At 42.5% G+C, this 17,879-nt stretch overlaps 2 protein-coding genes across 9 annotated transcripts in view; both read left to right on the top strand.

The window, feature by feature from the left end:
• The window catches only part of LOC109981015 (IQ motif and SEC7 domain-containing protein 1), a 91,975-nt gene extending 76,726 nt beyond the window's left edge, over positions 1-15,249 (top strand). For 7 of the 8 annotated variants that reach the window (XM_065960879.1, XM_065960878.1, XM_065960880.1 and 4 more), the window contains 13 exons: positions 181-460; positions 788-2,067; positions 2,591-2,752; positions 3,125-3,247; positions 3,742-3,908; positions 4,072-4,211; positions 5,770-5,799; positions 7,259-7,384; positions 7,486-7,585; positions 7,812-7,973; positions 8,349-8,525; positions 10,199-10,248; positions 11,609-15,249. In XM_065960879.1, coding sequence (XP_065816951.1) covers positions 181-460; positions 788-2,067; positions 2,591-2,752; positions 3,125-3,247; positions 3,742-3,908; positions 4,072-4,211; positions 5,770-5,799; positions 7,259-7,384; positions 7,486-7,585; positions 7,812-7,973; positions 8,349-8,525; positions 10,199-10,248; positions 11,609-12,139 — 3,328 coding nt within the window. In that variant the 3' untranslated portion in view covers positions 12,140-15,249. The remainder of the gene's footprint in view (positions 1-180; positions 461-787; positions 2,068-2,590; positions 2,753-3,124; positions 3,248-3,741; positions 3,909-4,071; positions 4,212-5,769; positions 5,800-7,258; positions 7,385-7,485; positions 7,586-7,811; positions 7,974-8,348; positions 8,526-10,198; positions 10,249-11,608) is intronic. The other variant, XM_020629624.3, reaches the window with a different exon arrangement.
• Positions 15,250-15,404: 155 nt separating this feature from the next.
• gp9 (glycoprotein IX platelet) lies at positions 15,405-17,878 on the top strand. Its single transcript, XM_020629617.3, has 2 exons — positions 15,405-16,121; positions 16,432-17,878. The coding sequence occupies exon 2, from the start codon at positions 16,433-16,435 to the stop codon at positions 17,138-17,140; it is 708 nt and encodes a 235-aa protein (XP_020485273.2). The 5' UTR covers positions 15,405-16,121; position 16,432; the 3' UTR covers positions 17,141-17,878.
• The last annotated feature ends 1 nt before the right edge of the window (position 17,879 follows it).

Raw genomic sequence — 17,879 nt, 5'->3', positions numbered from 1 at the left:
TTCCTTAAGTCCCTGAAGTTAAGCTATTTTTTGCTTTGACATTCCATGAGATGGATCAGAAGAAAAGCTGCCATTCACCCCATAATACTTCAGTCTAAATCTGACTCAAAAAATGTAATTCTTATTGTAAAAGCTGGAAGAAGAAATGTTATAACCATCCCTTTGCTCTTCTTTTTGCAGTGTGGAAGGGGATGGACGGCCCAATGACAGTGGGCCTTCCCTGGACGGTGGAGCCGGCTATGGTCCAGGCCCGGTGACTCACGGCTCGGCCATCAGCCCCGACCGATTTGAGAGTCCGCTATACAGCCACGGGGTCCAGCCTGGGCCTCAGAGACCCCGTAGGCCCAAGCTCCAGCACTCGCAGTCCATCCTCCGGAAGCAGGCTGAAGAGGAGGCCATCAAGCGGTCCCGCTCGCTCTCTGAGAGCTATGAGCTCTCTGCAGACCTCCAGGACAAACAGGTACTCCAGAGTGCCTGGCTGAATAGTTTGCAAATGATTTGGATGAAGTTTTCTGACATTCTTGCACGATAAGTGTCACATGCATGTAACTCTTTTAAAAATGATGACTTGTTTGGGGGTTACTCATTGAAAAACCAGCAGTGAGAGAGTGTTCTAATTCTAATAAAGAAGGAAGTCTATAATGGGACTGTGACTGACCCTCCAACAACTGGAAGAAGCAAATAAACAGTGAGATTGAAGAGGCTGACTTTATAAACAGTGTACACAAAAGAAAACCATGAAATATTCCAAGGTTGGCACAGTAAATGAATTCTGTCTTCTCTCTAGGTGGAGATGCTGGAGCGTAAATATGGTGGACGGTTCATAACTCGGCATGCAGCTCGCACCATCCAGACGGCCTTCCGCCAGTATCAGATGAACAAAAACTTTGAACGCCTCAGGAGCTCTATGTCTGAGAACCGTATGTCCAGGCGAATCGTTCTGTCCAACATGAGGATGCAGCTCTCGTTTGAGGGCCCTGAGAAAGTGCACAGCTCCTACTTTGAAGGGAGGCAGGTGTCCATGACAGAGGATGGCACCCCGCTGTCTATGGTGCAGTCTGAATGTGGAGATATAGAGGTCCACCAACAGGCCAACATGGCGTCTCACCCGGCCCAACAGGGTGATCTAACAGATGCCATCACGGAGCTGGAGGACGCCTTCTCCAGGCAGGTGAAATCCCTGGCCGAGTCGATAGACGATGCACTGAACTGTCGCAGCCTGCAGGGGGATGAGGGTCCTGACCCAGAGGCCATGGGCTGCTCTCAGGTGGAGAGGGAGGTGCCCTATCAGGTGAAGTCCCACCGCAGGGCAGCTGGACGCATGCACGATGAAACCATGGCGTCCTATAGCGATGTTACTCTATTCATCGATGAGGAGGACATGTCCCCCTCTATGGCCCTGTCGAGGTCAGGGGACCAGCCCTCTAGCACAGAATCAGACTTGAGGTTGCGGTCAGTCAATTCCTCTCAGGAGTACTGGCCTATTGACCCCAAAGATGAGGGCCGTGACACAGACACGAGCTGCCGCAGCACTCCTTCTCTAGAGTGCCAAGAGCAGCGTCTCAGAATGGACCATCTTCCTTTGTTGACCATAGAACCTCCTAGTGACAGCTCTGCAGAGCTCAGCGACCGGTCCGAGCGCAGCTCTGTCAAACGGCCGCCTGGGTATGAACCACATGGCCACATTGTAACATCATCCCAAGCAAGCCCAAAACACATATCCCATGGACCCCCGCCTAGAGCCCCTTCCCGTGATGATGATGCACCTCTGCGGCACCGTCATCGCCAGCTGGAGAGCCACTTAGCCATCAACGGCTCAGCCAACAGACAGAGCAAGTCAGAATCCGACTACTCTGACGGGGACAACGACAGCATCAACAGCACATCCAACTCCAACGACACCATCAACTGCAGCTCCGAGTCGTCCTCCAGGGACAGCCTACGGGAGCAGACGCTCAGCAAGCAGACGTACCACAAAGAGACTCGTAACAGCTGGGACTCGCCCATCTTCAGCAATGACGTTATTCGCAAGAGGCACTACCGCATCGGCCTGAATCTCTTCAACAAGTAGGTACTCAGCTGTGCCGGAGCAGCATCTTGACCAGTGTTTGCTGTGAATAGGTGCCGAGAGAGTAATGGAGGTGATGATTGAGAGGAATCATTCACTAACTGTTTGTTTCTCTGTAAACTCCATTCAGCTACATTCACATGGAATGTAAAGGTATTTTGAGAGTAAGACATATCTTGACTGATAAAGCTGATATGATGCTCCTCAAAAAAAAAATATATATATTTGACAGCACATGAGGTGTGCCTTATGACTCAGAAAAATATATATTAAAACGTTTATCACAAAAATCTGTTTTTTCCATGTAGGAATCTTTGATGCAATATATATGTGACACTGATCATAATGTGATTTGGAATTTAATATAAGTAACAAGTAAACAAAAAAGAAATAATCATAAAAAAGCATCAATATTTACATAGATGCTTTTGTTTATTTGCAAATGCTGATTTGGCAGTTGGAGATTCTCTACCGTTTTTTTTTTTTTTCTATAAACCTGCAACTATACGTTTGATTTATCAGGAAGCCAGAGAAAGGCATCCAGTACCTGACCGAGAGGGGATTCATCCCTGACACACCGGTTGGTGTGGCTCACTTCCTGCTGCAGAGGAAGGGACTGAGCAGGCAGATGATCGGAGAGTTTCTCGGAAATCGACAGAAACAGTTCAACAGAGACGTCTTGGAGTAAGTCAGATTTCATTCTCATCATCTCCTCGAAAACCTAAAAAAAAACATTTTGATACATACAACTTAAGGAAGGATCAAAATGTGCTGAAAACCCAGGACCCCTGTCCACCTGCAAAATAACAAAGAAAGATTGTATACATCAAATTATCCGGGACATTGATTTATCAAGTTTAATCAAATAAAATGAGAAACATTTGACAGCGGCACAGATGTAACCAGATATCTCTTGTAACATCCCCGTTCAGAAAACACTGAGACATTTAAGGCCCTGGACAAATCGATGAGCATCGCATGATGAGCACAAAAACAACAACAATCTCATATCTGGTTTTAATTTGTCTGTCTCCATCTGTCCCTTTTTTCCATCAGCTGCGTGGTTGATGAAATGGACTTCCAGAGCATGGAGCTTGACGAGGCTCTCAGGAAATTTCAGAACCACATCCGTGTTCAGGGTGAGGCCCAGAAGGTGGAGCGACTTATTGAAGCCTTCAGGTTAGATGACACACTAAAACAGACCCCATATTTGAACTGAGAAAACCTGAGGGGAAAAGCCCCTCTTAGCTACAGATTATGGATGCATGTGTTTGAGGAACGAAAGGAGAGAAAACATAAATGTGTCCATGAATTACAATGTCTGAGTGCTTTGGAAGAGAGAGATTGAAGACCATGAAGCTGTGAGGAAAAATATGTCGAATGTAGAAATCATTGAAGCACACATATTCAGTTTTTGAGCCATAATACAAAAAGTACTTGATGTAAGATTTCAGTGAATATTGAGAAGTCCTTTCTGCTTGGTTTCCTCACAGCTGCGTTATCTAGATAAGTCTTGGCACACAAAGAGAGCAGGTTCCTGCATTAGTTCTGCTTTCTACTGAAAATGCTGAAAATGTTTCCTCAGCCTGAGCACATTTTTCTTTTTTTTTTTTTGTGTTTTGTAATCAAGGTTTGGTTGTTGGATCTTATTGTTCTCCTGTACTTGTTTCTAGCCAGCGCTACTGCATCTGTAACCCCACAGTGGTGCGGCAGTTCAGGAACCCTGACACAATCTTCATCCTGGCGTTTGCCATCATCCTCCTGAACACCGACATGTACAGCCCCAACGTCAAGCCAGAGAGGAAGATGAAGCTGGAGGATTTCATCAAAAATTTAAGAGGTAACTGAAGTGATTATGCAAGGACCAAGGATTTTTCTGACTAACATTTAAAAAGTGCCACAGGGTTAATACATCCATGGACACAGATAAAAGTCTAAATGAACAATATCAGATGAACACTACAGATCAACGTAACTAACTTCGGCTCCTCCATGTTTTCAAGGTGTGGATGATGGGGAGGATATTCCCAGGGAGACTCTGGTCGGCATCTATGAGAGGATCCGTAAACGCGAGCTTAAGACCAATGAAGACCATGTCTCACAGGTGCAGAAGGTTGAGAAGCTCATCGTGGGGAAGAAGCCGGTGAGTAATGTTCATTATCTCATCATCATGATACTAAGTTCATTTAAACATAACAGAATTAAAAGCATAACTTTAACTTCATCTTTGGCCTTTGAGATACAAGTATTGTATCTTTAACAACAATGTGTTGTTCTGTGATAAATAAGGCTCGACCCACACAGGAATTTTCAGACGGATACTGTTTTCAATAGAGAGGAATTATTAATACGATATAACGCCTTCTAATTTGAATTTTTGAGTTAAAATGAAGATACAACTGGATAGTACAATGTGACCCTGCAAGAGTACAGAGAGACTGTCAACTTACACATATAGCCACTTTTAAGGGTCTTAAAAGGTCTCTCATTTCCACCATCATTCAATTCTAGTGTGGACCGTCTCCTGCTCAGCTGTGATATTTTGCTGCACTTGCTGCAGACAGTGCTGAGAGTATTGTGCAAGGAATAGAAATGTGTAAAAAAAAAGTTTTCCTTTTAAGCACATATCAGATATATACGATATATCTGTGATAAACCTGTATGGACCCGACATTTCTGGCCAACAAACACATCAGTGAGACGCTTATAGTATCTCTCCAGAACTACTTTTGATAAATAAAAATGTGGTTTTCTTTTGATTGATAAAGGTGAAAATATACAGAGTTTAAGTCGGACCAGGAAAACTTAACAAAACCGTATGTCCTTTTCCACTGATGGGTGTTGTTGTGTGAAAGGGGGTTCGTTCCTGAGTTTAGACCTTCACGCTGGTGATTTTAACACACTGGGAAGCCCTTAAGAGATGTCAGCCAGTGCAGCATTCTGATGAAAAACGGATCCCCCGTGTGTCCTTTTGTCCTCTCTTAGTTTTAGAGGGAGAAGTAGTTGACTCCAGTGTGTAACATGTTGGTAATTAAGTTACATTTGAAGTGTCAGTTGATGCACAATCAGTAGGAAGTTTATTTCTGCTGATGATTTTTTGATCAAGAGCTGTGATCACACCGTGCTCCAGGCCCTCATCATGAGCAGCATTTCAGCATTATTCTGCTGGCAATGATGTCTCTCTCGTGTGTGAAGGTTAAAAGAGTGATTAACCTATGCTGCCGCAGGGAGAGAGAGGGCTTTGTTTCAGTTGGTTTCCAGTGGGATGGATGAGTTTCTTTCCCAGTGATCAGTTAATGTATTGAAAAAAGCTCCCTGGTCACCATTTAGCTGCAGAATTAAAAGCCCAGTTGGACACGTGGAACAAAAACACTTTAGCATAAAAACCACATTGAAGTTCCTCATCCTAATAATCTGGTCCACTTGTGCTGTTATGGAGTGGGTTTCTAGGGGAGGCTCTGTTTTCATTCCAACATCATTAGAGAATCCCCGGAGTCCAGCACAGAGAAAGACCACTACCCTTTACTCAGAGGTGCATGTGGCCGCTTAATCAGCTAAAGCTTCAGAGTCTTCAAGGGCAAATCCTTCTCTAGACTCATAATAAGGAGAAGACATTTCATTTTCATGATATCAAAGCGGTGGCGTAAATAATGATTACATAAAAACGACATTAAACATCTTTTTTGTCCTTCTTTTCTTAGATTGGATCCCTCCACCATGGCCTGGGATGTGTAAGTATGACAAAAAAAAAAAACATAAATCCCACTTTATTTGGTCATTTGTCGTTAATTCACCTCTGCGTGCACAGCTTCCTGTCTTTAGCTGTTCATGTACATCAGTCAAGATAAGTTTAAGAGTTTTTAGATTACCTAAAGACGGAGGAACTTTTGCCCCCTGAAGCATCACATCTGTTACTGAGAGATGAGCGGTCTTAGCTCTACCCTGGAAACCGAATCAACACCCATAAATCCTTGGGTTGGCATTGAGCTGCAGTGTTTACAGATTCTGCCCTCAGCGGGGTGTACATCATGCGTGTGCCTCCCAGAAACACAATACATCATAGTTGTGTGGATATTATTACTTCTCACACTGTGATGGGAGGAGCTTTGCACTGATTTTGCATTAGTGATAAATGTATGCAATATGTTATATAATAGCACCAGTGCCTTAAGAAAATAATGATTTTAGACTTACTTTTCTTCTTGATTTAGCGTCAGAATTCAACTTATCAGTTTTGCAAGACGAGGAACTATTTAGTGCACGGTGTGTGTTGTATTTTTCTTTGGATGTGCGACCACATCTGCAGCATTTACAATTCTCTCTTCACTCTGATTATTTGTGCAATGTGTGCACTGAGAGTTTCTTTTTTCCTTTTCTTTTCTTTGTTTCTTTGCTGATGTTCAACGCTGAAAATGACCTGTTGTGGGAACAATAGAGGTTTATATTCTGTTTTCTTTGAAGCCTACAACAGCACATTAGGGAGCCTAAATAAAATGAAAGTAACAATCGCAACAACTTTTTTTGCTTAATACTGCATTACAAGTTAACATTTACTCATTGGTGAAACTGACTTAGAGGGTGTTAAAATGGCTACAATCATCATTATTTATTTTATAGTTCATCTGGAGACTTAATAAATATATGTGAATTTAACTCAAATGGGACACAGTGAATGATTCAACAGATGTGAAGCTGAAATTACACATTTATTAAGTAGATCATTTTTAGATGAACAAAACGGAATAGCTCAAATCATTTTTTAATCTGAAGTTCTAAACAGTCTCTGAGTACAGCCTTAAATGTCTTACACGTTTTTGAATCTGCAGCTTTTCTTTGTCTTTGTCTTGTTGAACATTTAACTTTTTTTTTAAATCATCAACTTGATCCGTAAAAACATTTGACGAGCATTTTCTAACAGTTTAAAAAAAAAAAAAAGTCAAATCAAGTAGTCAAAAGATTCAGCAGTGATGGGTGTGTTGTTAGTTGCAGCCATAAATAGTAGTGTTCATATCTCCCCACACATAGCTATGAAAATATAAAGCAGCAATCGATGCAGAAACTTTTGAACTGTAAAGAACAGTCTTCCTTTTTATTATGACGTCTTGAAATTCTTCTCAGAAGAAGACGAGACTGGGGCTGAAGTTGACCTATGATGCGTTTGTATCTTTGCTCTTTCTTCCCGTCTTGTAGGTTCTGTCGCTTCCTCATCGTCGACTGGTGTGTTACTGCCGTCTGTTTGAAGTTCCCGATCCCAACAAGCTCCAGAAGCTGGGCCTGCATCAGCGGGAGATCTTCCTCTTCAATGACCTCCTAGTGGTAAAAAAAAAAAAACCTCTCCTTTTTGCTCTGCCATCCTCTCCCCATGTCTTTGTTTTTTAAAGTACAACCTTTTAAATATTCTCTTTGCATGATTTCAGGTAACCAAGATTTTCCAGAAAAAGAAGAACTCTGTGACGTACAGTTTCAGACAGTCTTTTTCACTTTACGGGATGCAAGTCATGCTGTTTGAAAACCAGTGTAAGTGGCATTTCCTTTTATTTTTCATCACTTTGCCGTGTTCCCTGACAGTGTTTACATCACACAGTTTGATTTAGCACAACAAAAATAAGAAGTCCGACTAATGGCCTGTGACATTGTTTATAGTCCAAACTTCACACAGATCGCTCCAATACCTTTCTACTTGGATTTGATCAATGGTCCCTTGCGTAAATGTCTGTCCCTCTCTGTTTGCCATTTCCCCCAGATTACCCGAATGGAATCCGACTAACATCAGCCATACCAGGTGCGGACATCAAAGTCCTCATCAACTTTAATGCGCCCAACCCCCAAGACCGCAAGAAGTTCACAGATGACCTGCGAGAGTCCATTGCCGAGGTCCAGGAAATGGAGAAATACAGAATAGAGTGTGAGCTGCCAGTTTTCCCCTCTCCCTTCCCCCCCTCTTACTCTGTCTACCTCAGGCTGTGTAAAGTGGAAACAGGGCATGGTCCTCATTACTCAACTGCGGCAATTTACGAGGAAGACTTTTTATAGAGTTCACAGAATGACTAACAGAAAAGAGCTTTTTTTTTTTTTTTTTTTGGGACATTCAAAAGGCTGTTACCTTATGAAAAACAGGAAGTTTGACATTATGTAGATTAATAGTGGACTTTCCTGAGTTTCAAACAGTGAAACATGTCTGAATAGAGTCAAAAACAAGTTCTAAAGTCCCAGCCTGGCCCAGAGTGTGATGTCAAACCACTGCCACTTACCTCAGTCTTTCCTTGGCTCCTCTCCACAGCTGAGCTGGAGAAGCAGAAGGGTGTGGTGAGGCCCAGCATGTCGCAGAGCTCCGGCCTGAAGAAGGAGGCTGGCAACGGGAGCATGAACCGCGCCAGTCTGGACGACACCTACGCCATGGGAGAGGGCCTGAAGAGGAGCGCGCTCAGTAGCTCCCTGAGAGACCTCTCAGAAGCAGGTACACCCGAGAAATCTTGTTCTGTTTTTTGTTTTTGTTTTTTTTTAACCAGCCAGGTGTTGAAAGGAGAAGTAAACTCCTTCTGTCATCTCTGTGATGATATCAAGGGGATAAAAATAGCAAAATGTTGTTTCACTGCACCATACTTTGTTTTTTTGTTTTTTTTAAGTCCTCCTCTTTAAATGCACTACTCAAGTCACTCATTCGATAGTTTGGTCTGGACAGTTTAACTTTGTCTGTTTAACTTTGTAAGACTCAGCGTACTTTGTTTGTTTTAGAGGGATTTTTTCAGTACATAGACTGAATACAGACCCATTTGAGAAAAAAGGTTAATTGTTTAGAAAAGATGTTCTCTCAGTGGTGAATGAAATTGACGGGCAGTTCTCATCCCCGACCATTTGGATGACTTTTATTTCTCAGCGTTTCCATTCACGGTTTTATCGTCACTTCTTTTTTTGATTTCACACTTCTGCACTTTCACAGTTGGTTTGATCCAAGAGCATTTCATGATAATCTTCTGTTCTTTTCGATTCAAACACCATGTACCATTTCCTCTCATGTGTACCTGTGGACCAAACAAATCCGAGCTGGTTTGTAAGCAGCAACAAGAGCGAGACTAAACCCTGGAGTTAACAGTCATTCATTTCATGTCCCTGAATATCAGTGTTCAAACGAGCCGCTGTGTCTCTGAAACAGAAAATGCATTTCATTCATTCCAGATAACAACCGTGTGAAGTCATTGGGACATTAACTTTATAACAAACTGAAGTCCAGTCAGGGGTCTGCCTCAAGTTTGGTAATATGATCCGCTTTGATAGGTCAGTCAGTGAAGAAATCCCTCCTGTCTGTGTGTTTTTTTTTTTTTTGATGCAGGATGCGGCATGTTAGCGGGGCCATTTTTGTTGAGTGTTTTCTTTTTTCTTTCTCCTGCCATACTCCATTCCATGTGTATTTACTGTGTTATTTCCATACACATCAGGTATTTTCCTGTATATGTGTGAATATTGGTCATGTATCATTGGCTGAGTGTGAGCCTAACAATGGCAAGAGTGCTCTGTTCGCCCTCAAACCTGTATATGCCTGTACATCCCATGTGCAACAACCACTGTAATGCTTTTGATGTGTCTCCTCCTTTGTGACTGTCACTGAGACTGGCTTTATGCCACCATAGGACCCTCTGAAAATCTGCATCTTGTGACAACATTATGAACGAGTTGTCATATTTTAACGAGGCCAAAAACCTAAGAAAAGTTAGTTTAAGCATTAAAAGTATAAAAAAAAAAGTCAGCAAGCTTCTAGTTAAACGTCTTTCAATCAGACTTGATGCTTAAGGAGTTCTCATCTTAAATTTAAGGATCAGAATTATTAACCCTAAACCTCTAGTTTGAAGTGCGTTTCAAAACCTTTTTATCACATAATGAAAGTTTAATGCAGCTGTAGCAGATTAAAAGGAAGATATATTTTTGCTAAACAGCCACAGTAAACCTGTCACCCACCTCCCTCCCAGCCCCTGACCGCGTTCTCTCCCCCTCCTCCCGCCCATATTTGGACCTTACTCACAGTCACAAATCCACTGCACTGCCCCCTACGGGACTGGTGGGCGGCCTAAACGTGTGTAGTCGATCCAGGAGTGCTGTCGTTCTCTAATCTGTGGTATTGCATGTCTCGGGCAGGCAAGCGTGGGCGTCGCAGCAGTGCAGGATCACTAGACAGCAATATGGAAGTAAGTTGGAAGCAGCTGGTATCCAAGCTACTCTCTATGTGATGATGTGCACTGTGAAAACACACCATTTATTTTTTTGGTCTTACACCTTCTTTGCTTCATAGACTCAGTCCATTTGTTTGGATCATTTCTTTTCCTTCCTGGGATGCCTTATAGCCTGCTTGCCTCAGTTAGTGTGCATGCATTGGGTTGCCTGCCTCTGATCCTGCCCCTCTGTGGAAGCCAGAGATCTATTTGATTTGGTCATGTTATATGACCAATATACACTTTATCTTCAAACAAGCATGACTCTACTAATCCTTCCTTTGATCCCTCCCCTTGTTGCTTGTCTCTGTCTCTCATTCAATCACATCACAAGCGGTTTTCATTTGGTTCTTCTTCTTCTTCTTCTTCTCTGTGGAAAGGTGGTAGCTCTGTGAGACACTAGGAAACTGTACACCACTTGTGAGCTCTCTCCCTGTCAGAGTCTTTCTTCCCCCCCCCCCCCCTTTTAATCCACAACTTCTCTTACATGCCTAAAGGTTTAGGGAGGAACGTAGCGTTTAGTGTCTACTGAGGGGCTTCTCATGCCCCAGTAAAGATGTGGATTTCACTCATTCATCTTTCCCTCATTTCATGTGTCCATGAGTTCATGCGTTGGGACCCTGAAAAATTTCATTCCTCTTTCAAAGACGTCATATGGGATTTCTCCAGTCTGAGATGAAGCATGTGCCAAAGGAAAAGCTTTTCTTTGTTTTTGGAGAATTCCTACCTGCAATAGTGAGCACTGTTGGACCCGGCAAAGGGGGGTGGGGTCCAGGCCTGTTGTGGAGTCTGCACACAAGAGCTTAGTTCCTCCTGCCTTCTGACTTGTAGTTGAATGCTAATGTGTGGATGACGAGTTTGCCTGTCACATCCTCTGCATGTGGAAACTCTGCCTCTATTGATTATAACAAGTTGCATGTGTGACTTGTAGAGGGTTTGGCACACTGACTGCAAAAAGGGTGAAATCTTGCCTTTTCTACCCCTGTTTATGTCATAATCTATGCTCCAAATGGTATTTATGTTATCACGCTTGTTACAGATTTATTGTTTCAAGCTAGTTAGCTCCTTTTTTTTTTAAAAAAAAAGGCTCCCTTCATCTTGAAGCTGAAATATTCCTAGTGTTGCTGCTGCCTACCATGAAAACATTTTAAGTTTCTCATTTGCATGCCCTAAAACATTTTGCTACTTGTTTATCTAAAAAAAAAAAAAAGAAAAAAAAAAGAAAACTGTGAATTCATCCTGCTGGTGCCTTGTAGCTGTAGTTTAGCAGCTGTTGTTCAGTAGCTCTTGCATAGAATCTGACGGGCATGCTGTTACCTTTTTTTCCTGCCTGCAGGGGTCCATCATTAGCAGCCCACACACACGCCGAAGAGCCACCACGCCACGTGAGGGCGTGCCCCGCGGCCACTCCTCCATCCCTAACTCGGCTTCTACTTCCATCCTCGGGTCGCTCTTTGGCAGCAAGCGAGGCAAACCGTCATCCCAGGGCCATCCGTCTTTACCTACACCGGGTCACCCCACTCTAATATCCCACAAACCCCACCCGACCAACCTGCACCACACAGCACAGGTCGTGCACACAGTACAACATCACGGCCACCATTCCCAGTACTGCCAAGTCCCACAGAACCCGCCGCCTTACCACCACCACCACCATTACCACCCTCCTCCCCACACGCACCACCACCAGCACCCGGCGTACGCCTCACACACACACCAACACAGCCACTCGCAGCACAGCCACTACAGCCAGCATTCCCATCACCCCTCGCACTCCCAGCATGCCCCTCACCACCACAGTCAGCAGGCGAGTTCGGCTCCCGGCGGACCGAAACCCAAACACAGTGGCATCAGCACCGTAGTGTGATGCTGAGAAGAGGCGGGACTTAATGAAGGAGGGACTTTTGCTTACACCAAAGGGACTGACCGCATAACTCTATGGCCTGTCCACTGTGTTTAACTGCTGCTGTGATGGGGACGAGTCACAAGCAGCCAACTCTCTCACCTCCAGTTCCAACTTATATGCAGGATGGAAATCAGACTCAAATCTTCCACCAGGGGCCTTTTACTAGTTCGCCTGATCCCAGGCCAGGCCCCATCAGGGTTTTCTGGGGATGCAAACAGTAAAAAAGCTCTACGTTTTCCAAACATCGCCTGGCTGTGACGGCTGTGGAAGGACGTGTTTCCCCCACTGAGCCGCTCCCCAACCGTCTCATCCCTCAACTTACCCGTCTTACCTTCACATAATCAGGAGGAAAAGGCGATGGAGACAAGAACAGAACATGGCTGACTGTTTTCTCCGTCACGATGATGGCGTAATTCCTCGTGCACAGAAGTCAGATTTCAACTCTTTGGTTTGCAGATCTTTCCATCCTATGAATGCAATTTGTTGTTGCCTCCTGTAGAGTTCATGTGTAGTGAAGAACCTAGATATAATCATTTCACACTAAATCAAAGGACAGGTAAAGAGCTGAGTCAACCCTCTCAGTCATTGTAGTTCTAGTGCTGTATTTACTGTAGATGACAGCTATATGTGTTGTCTCCTAGCTCTCATAAATAAATGTGCCAATTATTAATGCATAATCTATTTAGTCAAGACTTCATGTACAGTATATTGTGCGTAAAGTAATTTGTAAGATTATACTTACAACTATTATTATCAGCAAAGATGAATTCTATCAGTATTATACTGGCTCTGTGGAAACAGGATGAAGATCCGAAGGAGTGAAGCCCATTCAGACTGGCCTTTAATCTTTTCTAGAACTTTTTGCCTTTTGAATAGATCTGAAGGAGCCTCTAGATGGCAGCTGTTGCATATGGGCTTCAAAAATGTGTCATATCACAGCTGAGGCCCCGAAGCAGACTTTTCATGTAAATTCTCACGAGGTTGGTTGTTTTAGTCTCAGTTTTTGCCTCACGTGGCTGCTAGAAGATAGAAAGTATATAAACAACTCCAAAGCTACGTTCCTGCTACACATAGACCCACAGCACGGGTCGGACATCTGAAGTTTTTTGCCTTTAAAAATATGCGACTGCTGCCCTCTTGACCCTTCAAAATAAAAGCAGAAATACCCATAAAATCTTATTTTGCATTAAGTTTTTTTTTATTATTCAGCATCTAGGTTTAATGAGTGGATAAAATCAGTTCTTACATAGTAATGTTTTTTTCATCATTTTTTTTTTCTTTCCAATGTGCAATATCTTTGTACTGATTTTGTGCATTCATAACAACCTGACCCTTCCCAATCTGTGCGTTTTTCCATGTTGCGTCATTATTTATTAATATTTGTTTTTGATCCCATGTCAGTGAGTCAGTGAGTCTTTTTCTCAATAAATTAATGTGCGGCTGTCCTCCTGCTCTTCCAAGAGGTACAGACTTGGAGTTCAGTGGAATGTCTAGTGAGTGATTTTTGCATGTAATGTTATTAATGTGAGGCTATCCTCTGCACATTGTATAACAAATCAGTGTTACCATAGCAAGTAAAAAGTGCAATCATGTTCAGAAAATGCAGACTTGTACTGAGAGTGGAAGTCTGTTCTCTTGTTGTCCAGGACGAGATTCAGGTGAAAAATACTTTTTTTTTTTTTTCATTAAGGAATATATAGATAGTTACTTACACGGTTCACGGTGGGAAGAGGAATGTGTGTATATATTTTAATAAACGGAAAATTCTTCTCTTTGGGCTGAACAGAAATATTTTGCTGGATAAGCACATATGGAAGAGAAAACTTTCATTTTTTTCAGGAAATGCAATTCTAATATACAAAATGCAAACTGAACAAAAGATCTGGGTATATGTAAAGAGAACTTTCTACATTCTACAAATAAGAATCTATTCTAGTGTGTAAATTAGTGACAGTGAACTGTTTGTCCCAATATTCAGGTTGTAAATGTATTTTAACATTCACAAATAAAAGCATTGCCATAAGTCAGGCTTATCCTCACCTCATGTGAATTAACAAGGGAAGCTGAGATGACAGACATATCACACAGGGGACATTAATGATCAGTTGAATGTGTCTTTCCATTGATTTCATATTTTTGATATGATTCTGAAATCTTGGGATGATGTAAAACCGAAAGAATTGTGTTTATTTTTTGGTGTGTGTTGTAGTGTTTCAAACGTCTCCAGTCATTGTTTGTGAGAAATTACCCCAACAATGCACTGCATGGTTCATCATGTGTCCTCTTCACTGTGAGCTGACGGACAGGAAAAAAAAAAAAAAATTACAGCGTATAGATTTTGACTTCTCAGTTTGTTTGTTTTTTTTAATTCTTCTTGAATTTCCCTGATGTTGTTCTTGTTGTTCCATGTTTGGCTGGTAGATATCGAAGCTCGGCATGCATTTCATTATCAAAGCCATTGTGTAAAATACAAACATAAAGAACATTGCACTTCTGTTGCTGAGGGCTGTCTTGGTGTAAATATGGGATTTTGATGTGCAAACTGCTCGGAAAAAGTGAGGCTTTATCTCTGTGAAGCTGTAAAGGGACCAAGACGGGGGTTTCAAAAGGAACTGTACATAATGTGTATATGAATAGTGCCCTATTCTGATACCTGCACTTCAGATCAGGATGTATATACATCGCCTCATAGATGGATCAGAGGGGTGACACATGAAACATATCGATTGTCTCTGCCTCCAGCTGTCATGAAGTGACATTTGCTGTGGAAATCAAACACAGACTGTTAGAAAGTTTGCTGCCATTTTACATCCAGCTCTCTTTTCATACAGCCTCCACCCTACACACACGCACACATACTGTACACAAACCTACACACATCCTGCTGCAAGCTGTTCAGTCTGGTGTGAGACACATTTAAAAAAACAAACATGAAAAGACAAGAATGGCCTCATTTCTATGTGCATTCTGTTTGTACAGTGAGTAGTGAGTCAGTAAGACCCCAGTTATTGTAAAACTTCAACTGTGACAATGTTGGGAACGCAAAATAAACAAATATATGACTTATGGTATGCACGTGTTGTTCTTGCTCTCCAGAAACTTTTCGATTCAGAAGTAAAATACTTTATCGTACTTGGAAGCTTTCAGCGGGAATCAAAGTGAAACCATTTGTTTCTGGTATAATGCACTTCACATTAGAGCCTTACCTTCAGGCTCTTTTATCTTTCCTTCCAGGCTCCAACAATACTTCCCACTAGTGTTGCAGCATTTCCACTAGAGGGCATACATTAAAGTGCTAATAAAATGAGGTGGAAAATATGTGGCATGACACCACCTATGGGTGAGTTGGTGATCCTGCCACACAGCTCTTCTCTTCATGGGTTCAATGATAATAGCACGGCTTCTCTAGATTCTCTTGGATCATTCAGCATCAATGCATCCACTCTGCTTTCCAGCTCAATTTCCATTAACAAACATTTTGTCTCAGCCTCGAGCTCATTCAACTTTCTGAATATCTCTTGGTTAAATTCAAACACACACAAAGCTTGAAAAAGCCCAACCTTGTTTTGCAGTAGAGTGCCCCCTTTGCCTCAGCTCTGCAGTGGATGTCAGGAATGAACACAGTGTGAAAGAGCTCCAGCTAGCCTCTGCCTCTGCTATTAAAAGATAAACTTATCTCCTGCAAGCAGATGGGTTTCCTTGGTGTGGAATGTGTTATTGGTGTGTTCCTCAAACTGACGTTGCTCTCTGTATTTGACGTACTGTTACTTAAACCTTAACTAACACGTCAGTTACAAAAGGAGGAAACCTTGGACTTTTGAATTGCGCCTAAATCAAGATGAAACATTTGGACCAGGACTGACCATATGTAGCCTATAAAATGATATTTTAAAGATGACCGGCACCCCAAGGAACGCCTTGGAATTTGGTTTGGCTCTTAAAGGTTTGTTCTCTTCAAACTTAAACATTTTCTGGATTTTAGTTTCACTTTGTTATTTGGCTGTATTAGAATACTTTTTTTTTAAGCTCCAAGATTCTCTAAAAGTCAATAACGGTTAGATCAAGTTATGGAATGTTGATGTTTTATTTTTCTCTGTGTGCTAATTTTGCCCCACACTAGCTTTATGTTTCACTGCTTTAAGATTTCTATATTTGAAATGCTTGCTTATTGCTGCACTATAAGCAGTCTCGCTATCCTTGTTATTATGCAAACTAAAGATTACAGGGAATTACTTTTTTTTCTGATCCTGCAGGATGCTCTTCAGTTTAAGCTTAGCTGTCCTCCTTCACTCGGCTGTAACAAGTGCACACACTGCCCGTAAACCCTGCACATGTTCAGCCCTCCTGCCTGCTGGCCTGCAAGTCAACTGCAGCACTTTAAACCTCAATGAGCTGCCTCACCTGCCTGCAGACACAACAGAGCTCTATATACAGGACAACCAGCTCACCTCTGTGTCTCCAGGCATGTTTGACAGTCTGGTTGGTCTGAAAAAGGCCTCACTGTCTGGGAACCCTTTCCACTGTGACTGTAGGATACAATACCTGAGGAACTGGTTGCTTAAGAACAAGGCTATTGTCTGCGAGGAGCCCACCTGTAGCAGTCCGAGTTTTGTGGCTCAGAAAGCCGTCTCTGAACTCAGTGATGACTTTTTTTCATCCTGTACCCCTGCAAGCTGCTCCAATGGAATTTCTAACACCCTGGTGGGAGTGATGCTGTGCTGCCTCATTGTCCTTCTTCTGTGGAGTTTAAGACTTGCCAAAATATCCACCTTCACTCTGTACATAGATGAGAGACAATCAGGATTTGCTGCTGAATCGCTACACTCACTAAAGCCCAAACACAGGCGGAGAATGCACACTGATACTTACACCATGGATCTAGAGCCACCTCTAAACATGGAGTTACTGCCAAGTACTGGATATATTGCCCAAAAGCACAACATCAAGATAAAAGATACCTGAAGGACTTCATATTCTACTACAGTGGATTTACAAAAACACTACAGGTTGCACTTGCCTTCTAGTTTTTGGAATTTAAGTTGATTTAAATGCAAAACCACCTCTAATATGCCTCCTGAGACGTTTTACAGGTACTCTCATTTGTTGTCCAGCTACTTGGCTTGTTTGGGCATGATATGCACAAGAAATGCATTAAATCTAATTTGTTTAAAAACTGTTTTTGGTAAAAGCCCATGGAATAATTTGCTCATTGCTCACAAATACACTAGGAGGCGTAACATCATGAAAATGGTGCAGTGCAATCTCAACAACAGCATCAACAAAAAAAGGTAAGCCAATAACACTGCTGAAAATGATTGACAGGTTCTGATCCCACAGTTTTCTTTCTCAGGTCTAAAAATGTAAACTAACAAAAATACATGATAGTTTCTTGAACATAGAACAATATAAGTCTGCATGTGTTTATTTTTACACTTGGGGGGAGGAGGGGGGGGGGGGGGGGGGGGGGTGGCGGCAGCACAGTTGAGGGGGCGGTCCTTCATTTTGCCCAGGACGCATGTGCCTTTTTTGCTACGAAACCAATGTGGACAAATGTGTGCAAGACCACATCCGTGTGATGTCTATGCTGTCAGGAAGGCTTGGGGTTTACCCACTTGTTATCAGATCGCCCAGGACGGATGTTAACAAAAGATGTAAATGTAAATGAGCATGTGTTGTATCTAAAAAAGATCTTCATAAAGAT

Source organism: Labrus bergylta, chromosome 12, assembly GCF_963930695.1.
Source record: "Labrus bergylta chromosome 12, fLabBer1.1, whole genome shotgun sequence".
In the NCBI taxonomy this organism is placed as follows: domain Eukaryota; kingdom Metazoa; phylum Chordata; class Actinopteri; order Labriformes; family Labridae; genus Labrus; species Labrus bergylta.
This window is presented reverse-complemented; position numbering and strand designations above follow the sequence as displayed.

What these genes read in the sequence shown, in the direction of transcription:
- gp9 (XM_020629617.3), top strand. Translation starts at nt 16,433, where the DNA reads ATGCTCTTCAGTTTAAGCTTAGCTGTCCTCCTTCACTCGGCTGTAACA.